The sequence below is a fragment of the Salvelinus sp. IW2-2015 genome, linkage group LG9 (genome assembly GCF_002910315.2).
Source record: "Salvelinus sp. IW2-2015 linkage group LG9, ASM291031v2, whole genome shotgun sequence".
NCBI lineage: Eukaryota > Metazoa > Chordata > Actinopteri > Salmoniformes > Salmonidae > Salvelinus > Salvelinus sp. IW2-2015.
This window is the reverse complement of record NC_036849.1, coordinates 1,152,737-1,163,258: the sequence shown is the minus strand read 5'-3', so window position 1 is coordinate 1,163,258 and position 10,522 is coordinate 1,152,737. Positions and strand designations below refer to the sequence as shown.

The following is a 10,522-nucleotide window of genomic DNA, read 5'->3' as shown; positions in this document are numbered from 1 at the left end:
AGGTAGATATTATACAGAAGTGAAATAAACAATACAAATTAACAGTAAACATTACACATACAGAAGTTTCAAAACAATAAAGACATTACAAATGTTATATTATATATATACAATGTTGTAACAATGTACAAATGGTTAAATATCTCAAGTATGAATACAGTAAATTACACTCACTAACAGGTAAAAAAAATAAAATAAAAAAAAATAAACTGCTAAATGTGTTTTTTTAGACAACTGCAAACTTGGAGTTGGGCCGATGAGACGTCATGGACGAGCAATAGAGGAACGTTTGATGATACTTTTTCATATTCCAGCCATCAACGTTTTCACTAACCCCTCAAGTGGCTGTAGGGCATAAATCCTGCACGATGTATACAAACATAACCACGACGAATTCCAACTCACCTGACTTGGCGTTGAAAATCACCAGACATAGAATCTCATTAACTCCATCATAACCCTGCCTTCCAAGAACAGGATAATATTATCAATTTCTGCAAGTGCTAAATTTGTCAATTATGCAATTTGTGTGGATGTAATCCACACAGCAAAGTTAATAAGCACCCTTGACTCTTGCTGGGAGTGTGTGTGTTAGCAGAGATTGGTTGCCACAGGACTTGATGCTGTAAATGAGTGTGACATGGGACTCAGCAGTTCCATTTCAGCCATGGTGGCCATAGTCACAGTGACAACACACACACACGGAAGTCCTATGCACAGAGCCCACCTGTTGGAGTGATAAGTTAGTCTGGCAGGAAAGGACAGCAATGAACACAAAGGATTAGTCAGGACTGTGTGTGTTCGCAGGCCAAAGCTAAAGGAAGTCACATTGGCTATACAATATATAGGGCAGAGAGTGAGACAGGGAAGCGACAGCAGCGAAGTCCTGTAGGGAAATACTTTAAGTTAAATGAGAAGGTGGTGAAACGCAAACATTGCGAGGAATTACAGTTGCAATGCTTAAAGGGCGGCACCGTGAGACCTAAACCGTTGCTGACAGCAGTGCAGGCCCCCAACAGGCAGACAGGCTCTTCACACGAAAGAAGTGTGATAAGGGACAGAGAGAGAAAAATCACAGCGCTGGTTACAGAAATGGAGGGTCGGCTTCAATGCCCTGATGGCATACCTAGAACCAGACGAGTCTGCTTCAACACCCATATGGCATACCTAGAACCAGACGAGTCTGCTTCAACACCCATATGGCATACCTAGAACCAGACTACAAGATGCCATGTCAAAAAACTGACTGCCTGGATGGGGAAATTGTACAATGATTGCTCTGCAGGTACAAGGCGCGAACTCTCAAACACCATACATGGCGTAGCAGATTGATGGACGTCTATGAACATGCTGTCAAACATCACTGCAACACACCATCACATGTATTTATTTATATTTAACCTTTATTTAACTAGGCAAGTCAGTTAAGAACAAATTCTTATTTACAATGGCGGCCTAGGAACAGTGGGTTAACTGCCTTGTTCAGGGGCAGAACGACAGATTTTTACCTTGTCAGCTCGGGGATTCGATCGAGCAACCTTTCGGTTACTGGCCCAACGCTCTAACCACCAGGCTACCTGCCGCCACAATTGATGAGAAGTGGGACATGAAGTCCCATGAACTGACCACTGAACATGGAGGAGAAGCTCACAGCAGAGAACCTATGGCATTAACTACCATCGTTGCTGATTGGGTGGAGATCAACAGTAAGGTGATGGAACTGCAAGAACATTCTCTGCATTGTGAACTTACATGATTTAATTCAATCGTTTCAACAAATCAGAAAATTACAGTCGAAATGTTAAGACAATTTTACATTTGTCACATCTCTAAATAAATGATGTATTTGGGGTTTCTTGGAGCCTTTGGTTCAGGTTTCTTCTGTGTCCCTGCAATTGCAGAACGAGCATGAGGAAGTCAATTGCTGGTGGGTTAAGGTTCTCAAAACCAAGTGAAATCGCAAAAAAAAATAGTTTTTGGTGACTATAACATGCCATTTACAGTGCATTCAGAAAGTATTCACACCCCGTGATTTAAAAAAAATGTTGTTGTGTTATATCCTGAATTTAAAATTGATAACATTTGGATTTTTTGCCACTGTCCTGGACACAATAATCCATCATTTCATATGTTTTTTGATTTTTTTCTCTCAAATTAATTAAAAATTAAAAGCTGAAATGTCTTGAGTAAACAAATATCCAAACCCTTTGTTATAGCAAGCTTAAATAAGTTCAGGAGTAATAATGTCACATATTAAGTTGCATGGACAGTGTGCAATAATAGTGTTTAAAACCTCTACAGGATCGGTGTCACTAAACCGGGACGGTTGTTGCTCAATATGCAATAAATGTGACTAGAAAACATTGTATACAACAGCCAACTTTCCGGGACATAGACATGTCTTATATGGGCAGAAAGCTTAAATTCTTGTGAATCTAACTGCAGTGTCCAATTTACAGTAGCTATTATAGAAAAAATACCAGGCTATGGTTTGAGGATATTGCACAACAACAAAACATTTACCATGGTAACTGGTTTGATACATTCACCTCTGAAGGTAAATAATGAACTTACATTCAGTAATCTTGCTCTGATTTATCATCCTGAGGGTCCCAGAGATAAAATGTAGCATAGTTTTGTTTGATAAAATCTATTTTTATATTAAAATGTAGGAACTGGGTTCTACAGTTTGACCCCATTGCCGTCTCAGGCTCTTTTACCAGATCTAATGCGTTATATTCTCCTACATTAATTTCAAACCCAGATTCAACCACAAAGACAAGGGAGCTTTTCCAATGCCTTGCAAAGAAGTGCACCTATTGGTAGATGGGTAACAATTTTAAAAGCAGACATTGAATATCCCTTTGAGCATGGTAAAGTTATTAATAACACTTTGGATAGTGTAGCAATACACGTAGTCACTACAAAGATACAGGCATCCTTCCTAACTCAGTTGCCAGAGAGGAAATAACTCAGGGATTTCACCATGAGGACAACAGTGACTTTAAAACAGTTAGACTGTGATAGGAGAAAACTGAAGATGGATCAACAACATTGTAGTTATTCCACAATACTAACCTAAATGACAGAGTGAAAAGGAAGCAGAATAAAAATACTTGAAAACATGCATCCTGTTTGCATGCAATAAGGCACTAAAGTAAAACTGCAAAAAATGTGGCAAATAAATTAACTTTATGTCCTGAATACAAAGTGTTATGTTTGGGGCAAATTCAACTCAACATATCACTGAGTACCAAGCGTAATATTTTCATGCATGGTGTTGGCTGCATCATGTTATGGGTATGCTTGTCATCAGCAAGAATTAGGGAGTTTTTTAGGATAAAAAGAAACGGAATAAAGCTAAGCACAGGCAAAATCCTAGTTCAGTCTCCTTTCCAACAGACACAGAGGCAAATTCACCTTTCAGCAGGAAAACAACCTAAAACACAAGACCAAATATACACTGGAGTTGCTTACCAAGATGACTTTGAATGTTCCTGAGTTGCCTGGTTACAGTTTTGACGTAAATCGGCTTGAAAATCTATGGAAAGACTTGAAAATTGCTTTTTAACAATGATCAACAATCAATTTGACAGAAATGTAAGAATTTTTTCAAGAATAATGAGCAAATATGGTACAATCCAGGTGTACAAAGCTCTTAGAGACTTACCCAGAAAGACTCACAGTTGTAAGGTGATTATAATATGTATTAACTCAGAGTTGCTGTACAAAATACAGATTTAGTAAATAAAAATAAAGCGAACTTTTACACAATCTGTTCCTCTCACGCCATCTTTCTCACTACCTCACTTTTTACCACATAACTCTGCTAACCCCCCCCCACAACAATGTCCAAATTGTTTAGTTGGTGTTTTTAATGACAAGAACCCCCCCCCAAAAAAAATATACAATGCATTCCAGAAGAGACAATGAAGCTAAACAGAGAGAGCAGTGTGTGTGTTCAATTGGGATTATTTCCATTTATTTCCATTCCTCATGCAAACTCATTATGAGTGAACAATAACTCCTCCCTCCTCCACACCTCCAACAACAAATAGGATAAATAAAAGAATTCACAGAAAAATCAACAAACTAAAACATATTCAAAGATGACAAAAACAAATGTAATGTGATACAAAATTGTATCACTTATTTTCAATTTAAATCCACATCATAAAATGATAGCAATACCAATGCCAAACATACAGTCTTGGAACTGTATGCTGACAATGGTTAAAGGTCAAATTCAATTACAGTTAATAAAATAATATGCTACAGAAACCAGTGGTTACAAAAAGCTGGACAGTAACAGCAAGATGTTCTGAGGAGATTAGAGAGAGATAGAAGAGGGAGAGAGGGGTAGGAGACAGAGTGAGGTGGAGAAAGAGGGAGAGCGGAACTGTTGCAGAATCAGGTGGGAAGAGGAGATAAACAGAGAGAAAAGCAGGGGAATGTAATGTGGAAAACAGTCCCATCCATTTCTGAACAGAAATATGACACTTCATTCTGCACCACTGCACGTTTACAGTACATACAGTAGTGAGGTAACATGAATAAATACAAACTGCTGTTGCCATTTATGTACAGTGAGTGGCTTTGACCATATTTCACTGGGCACAGATGTCAGTTCAACATCTCATTTTGATCTGCAATTGATTGAGTTGTCACCTAATGTGAACTCAACGTGCCAATAATAAATGCCCTTTTGTGGGGAAAAACTAATTCTGATTAGCAGGGCCTGGCTCACCCATGGCTGCACCACTGCCTAGTCTTGTGAAATCCATAGATGAGGGTCTAATGAATTAATTTCAATTGACCGATTTCCTTATATGAACTGTAACTCAGTAAAAGCTTTGAAATTGTTGCATGTTGCGTTTATATTTTTGCTCAGTATACATTCAGCGGGCACTTTGTTTAAAAAAAATATAACTGATATTATTTGACAGTACATGTATTCACAACAATCACTTACAGCACTCCGTAGGATAGTCATGGCTGAGCACAAACTGCTCCTGAACTTCCCTCTTCATCCAATGGACTAGCAGAGCAGTACCAAACAATTGACCCAGTCATTTTCTTTTCTACTTTCTTTTCTGTCTGTCTCTTCTATTGATACCAACCTCTGTCTATCCATCAGTTTACACAGTGGTTATACTGTCTCCGTGCGTTTGGAGCGGATTGCCTGACTGTGCGTGTGTGTGTGTGTGTGTCAACTGTGTGTGTGTTTGTGCGTATGCATTTGTGTCAAGTTTTGTTGGTGTGTCTTCATGACTCTGCGTCCCAAAGGCCCTATTTGTGTACGCCGTAGTGTGAGGGTATGTGTGTGTACACTAAGTGTGTGTGCATGCGTACGCCCATAAGTGTGTATGTGTCTGTCTGTAAGTGTGTGTGTGTCTTCATGCGTGTCTGTGGCGTTGCCTCTCTTCTCTGATCAGTGTGTGTAGTGTAGACAGCTGAGCAGTGAGCCGACCCAGCCTCCTAGCGTTGAGCCCTTGACCCACAGGAACAGTTCGTACAGGCTGATTTGCCAAAGGGTCAGAGACTCCGACATGGTGATCTGGAGACGGCGTGCCCTCGACTGTGCTTTGCTCCGCTTGTGCCTGACAGGAAACAAGGTGTGATGTAATCTTAGGAACCAGCAAATTATGGGGGAGATGAAGAAAGGGGGAGAGATAGAGAGAGGGGGAAAGAGAGAGAGAGAGGGGGGGGGGAAGAGCGGTGGAGAGAGAGCGAGAGAGAGGGAGAGAGCGAAAGAGAGAAAATTAGAAAGAGAGAGGGAGGGATGGATGGGGACAGAAAGAAAGAGTACAAAATCCAATATGGATGGTGTTGAGAAAGCTGGGAGGGGTTGAATGGAGCTGAAGGTTGGGACTACTAGCAACAAATAATAACAAGATAACTAGTGTAAAACATACTGTGTCCGTAAAACGTATATGGGTTAAGAACATTTGTGAAAGACCACAGTTTTAAAGATAAGGCAAATAGAACTGGATGGATGGGAGAGGTTGGAGGTGGAGGAAGGACAGGAGTAAAATCAAACAAAATAGAACTATAGTAAACTAGACTTTGTCCATAAAATGTAAATAGTATGTATAAGCTGGAAGTAGAGGTCTACGCGTTGTTGTTCACTAGTTTATTCCAATTGGTAGGGTTAGAAAGTAATAAAGGAAAATAATAATAAAGGAAAATATATTTCAAAAAAAGATATGTATATACACTACCGTTCAAAAGTTTGGGGTCACTTAGAAATGTCCTTGTTAAGAAAAGCACATTTTGTGTCCATTAAAATAAGATCAAATTGATCAGAAATACAGTGTAGACATTGTTAATGTACAACGCTGTGTACTACTCCCTTCACAGAACAGCGCAAACTGTCTCTAACCAAAATAGAAGGAGCGGGAGGCCGCGGTGTTTTTGTAATTTTTCTGTAATTTTTCACTACCAATTTTTCTGTAAATTGGTAGTGACCTAACATAATCGTTTGTGGTGCTTTCGCTGAAAAGACTATTTGAAATCGGACACTTGAGGGATTAACAACAAGATTACCTTTAAAATGGTATAAGATACATGTATGTTTGAGGAATTTTAATTATGAGATTTCTGTTGTTTGAATTTGGCGCCCTGCACTTTCACTGGCTGTTGTCATATCGATCCCGTTAACGGGATTGCAGCCATAAGAAGCTTAAAATAAAGTGGTGATCCTAATTGACCTAAAACAAATAATTTTTACTCGGAATGTCAGTAATTGTGAAAAACTGAGTTTAAATGTATTTGGCTAAGGTGTATGTAAACTTCCAACTTCAACTGTATATTTGCAAAAATATATATATGGGGGATTGGAAGTGATGCAGACAATTACAATGATGGAATCTACAATGTATCTGCAATATTAAAGCTGATCTACCCCCTATAAAAACAGAAGAAATATGATGAAACAGTGCAGTACAGTATAACAGTGGAATACTGGGACTCAGGTGGGAATACTGGGACCAGGAATCCCAGTGCTGCGTTAGTCATTGCATAACACCACGGTGAGATTATAACATGACTGACTACTGAATGTTTTAGAAGGATCATCCTCCACCACACTGTAGTGTTGTCACAGCACAGACTGGGGAGACATTGACTCCGCTGTACCAGACAGCTCTCTCTGGTGTGTGTACATGTGTGGCCTGCCCTGTGGTAGGACAATGTGTTCTCCTTGAGGAAGGAGTTGAAGGGACATCTTGTCTAAGTCATCGTTCCTCCTCTCCCAACCAATTACACAGCACAGGGAAAGCCATCGCAAAGTGTCTCTCTCTCTCTCGTTATATTCGTTTTCTTTCAAATACTTGGAGCGTCCGATTGAATCTGCCTGGAGGGCAAGGGCAAATGGGCAGGGTTTGCACTTTCGCCACTATTTTTGAGCCAGGCAAGCGCAATTAAGCCCAATATTCCCCATCTAATTCCCCGTAGATCTGCATTCTGTGTTCTACTACTGCTTAGTTTTAATAGAGAGCTGCTGGAGCAAAACACTGAATTTCACGTCTCACTGCCTCCCCCTCTTCTCCATTGCACCTCTCTCTTCCTCATCTATCCTCCCCTCCTCCCTTTTTTTTTTCTCACTCTCCTTGCTCCTCCTTTCCACCCTTCTCATACTTCATCTCCTCTCCTCCACCCCTCTCATCCCCTTTTTTCCCCCGGAGGCGTCCAGCACCCTCCCCTCCTCTCTGTCCTAATGATTTTTCTCAGAGACAATCATGGAGTTGTTCATTACAATGGTAAGACTGAATCAATATGGCCACTGCTGACTGCCACTGAAAGTACAATATAATCACAGCATTCAGCCAGCCAATTACACACACAGGCATACAGAGAGGAGAGGGGAGGGAGGAAGGAAGAGAGTGAGGAGGGGGAAGGACCGCAAGTAAGAAATGTTGACATTTTCCTAAAGCTTAAATAATGATTACTGAAACTGATGTGATACAAATGTGTGTGTTGCTTGTCTAAGGGGATGCACATAGATCAGTGGTGCGTGTGGTGGACTGATACAGAGCAGCAGGACTGTCACAGAGTGACTGGAACCCTCTGGTCTGCAGGGCTAGGGGTTAGATTTCAGGGGTTAGAGGTCAGGGTCTCCCTGGCTACATCCCTGGTGCAGCATCAGGACATGTTGATAAAGGAGAAGGACGGAGCTCTGGTCTCCAGCGTTADGGGTTAGAGGTCAGGGTCTACCTGGCAACATCCCTGGTGCAGCATCAGGACATGTTGATGAAGGAGAAGGATTCATCTCTGGTCTCCGGGGTTAGGGGTTAGAGGTTAGAGGTCAGGGTCTCCCTGGCTACATCCCTGGTGCAGCATCAGGACATGTTGATAAAGGAGAAGGACGGAGCTCTGGTCTCCAGCGTTAGGGGTTAGAGGTCAGGGTCTACCTGGCAACATCCCTGGTGCAGCATCAGGACATGTTGATGAAGGAGAAGGACGGAGCTCTGGTCTCCAGCGTTAGGGGTTAGAGGTCAGGGTCTACCTGGCAACATCCCTGGTGCAGTATCAGGACATGTTGATGAAGGAGAAGGATTCATCTCTGGTCTCCAGGGTTAGGGGTTAGAGGTCAGGGTCTACCTGACAACATCCCTGGTGCAGCATGGCATGAGTCCTCAGATCCTCAAAAGGTTCTACAGCTGCAACATCGAGAGCGTCCTGACAGGTTGCGTCACTGCAATTGCTCGGCCTCAAGGCACTACAGAGGGCAGTGCGTAAGGCCCAGTACATCACTGGGGCTAAGCTGCCTGCCATCCAGGACCTCTATATCTGGCAGTGTCAAAGGAAGGCCCTAACAATTGTCAAAGACCCCAGCCACCCCAGTCATTGACTGTCCTCTCTGCTACTGCATGGAAAGCGGTACTGGAGCGCCAAGTCTAGGACCAAAAGGCTTCTCAACAGCTTTAACCTCTAAGCCATAAGACTCCTGAACATGTAATCAAATGGCTACCTGGACTATTTGCATTGTGTCCCGCCACTCCCCCCCTCACCCCTGCCAACCCCCCTTTTACACTGCTGCTACTCTCTGTTTATCATCTATGCATAGTCACTTTAACTACACATTCATGTACATACCACCTCAATTAGCCCCACTAACCGGTGCACCTGTACATTGGCTACCCGGACTATTTGCAATGTGTCCCCCCACACCTGCCAGCCCCCTCTTTTACACTGCTGCTACTCTCTGTTTATCATCTATGCATAGTCACTTTAACTATACCTACATGTACATATTACCTCAATTAGCCCCACTAACCAGTGTCCCCGCACATTGACTCTGTATATAGCCTCGCTACTGTTATTTTCACTGTCATTTTTGTTTCTTTACTTATCTGTTGTTTACCTAATACCTATTTTTTCCTTAAAAATTGCACTGTTGGTTAGGGCTTGTAAGTAAGCATTTCACTGTAAGGTCTACACCTGTTGTATTCGGACCACGTGACAAATTCACTTTGATTTGATCAGGACATGTTGATAAAGGAGAAGGCTTAATCTCTGGTCTCCAGGGTTAGAGGTCAGGGTCTACCTGTCTACATCCCTGGTGCAGCATCGGGACATGATGATGGAGGAGCAGGCGCTGGTCTGCAGGATTAGGGTTAGGGGTTAGAGGTCAGGGTCTACCTGGCTACAGCCCTGGTGCAGCATCGGGACATGATGATGGAGGAGCAGGCTCTGGTCTGCAGGATTAGGGTTAGGGGTTAGAGGTCAGGGTCTACCTGGCTACAGCCCGGGTGCAGCATCGGGACATGTTGATGAAGGAGGAGGAGGCGGCTCTGGTCTGCAGGGTGGTCTCAATGCCTCGGAGAAGATCGTTGGTCTTCAGTAGCAGCAGCATCTGACGGGGCACGCGGTTCAGCAGGTCACTGATCTGGGGGAGGTAGAGAGCTGCGTTCGACCTGATCTCCACGTCCTGAGAGAGAGATGCACACAGACATGAGAATTAACAGAAAATAAAATGAACAATACTCAAAGCACATAAATTCTTGTTTAAAACAACGGATTGATAATTTGTCAGACATTGATCAGGAGATGCAATTGAAGAGGTAAAACAACCCAGACAGGAAGACCACGTCAGTGACTCAACTCACTTGAGTGGGTTGAGTCACTGATGTGGTCTTCCTGTCTGGGTTGGCGCCCCCCCCCCCCTTGGGTTGTGCCGTGGCGGAGATCTTTGTGGGCTATACTCGGCCTTGTCTCAGGATGGTAAGTTGGTGGTTGAAGATATCCCTCTAGTGGTGTGGGGGCTGTGCTTTGGCAAAGTGGGTGGGGTTATATCCTGCGTGTTTGGCCCTGTCCGGGGGTATCATCGGATGGGGCCACAGTGTCTCCTGACCCCTCCTGTCTCAGCCGCCAGTATTTATGATGCAGTAGTTTATGTGTCGGGGGGCTAGGGTTAGTCTGTTATATCTGGAGTATTTCTCCTGTCCTATCCGGTGTCCTGTGTGAATTTAAGTATGCTCTCTCTAATTCCCTCTTTCTCTCTTTCTTTATTTCTCCCTCT

The 10,522-nt window shown here is 42.7% G+C and overlaps 1 protein-coding gene across 2 annotated transcripts in view; it reads right to left on the bottom strand.

Annotated features, from left to right (window-relative positions):
- Nucleotides 1-3,954: 3,954 nt before the first annotated feature.
- adck1 (aarF domain containing kinase 1) overlaps nt 3,955-10,522 on the bottom strand; it is a 167,439-nt gene continuing 160,871 nt past the window's right edge. The window contains exons 10-11 of one of the 2 annotated variants that reach the window (XM_023993906.2): nt 9,738-9,931; nt 3,955-5,627 (exon numbers count right to left, since the gene is read on the bottom strand). In XM_023993906.2, the coding sequence (XP_023849674.1) occupies nt 5,432-5,627; nt 9,738-9,931 (390 nt within the window). In that variant the 3' untranslated portion in view covers nt 3,955-5,431. The remainder of the gene's footprint in view (nt 5,628-9,737; nt 9,932-10,522) is intronic. The other variant, XM_023993907.2, reaches the window with a different exon arrangement.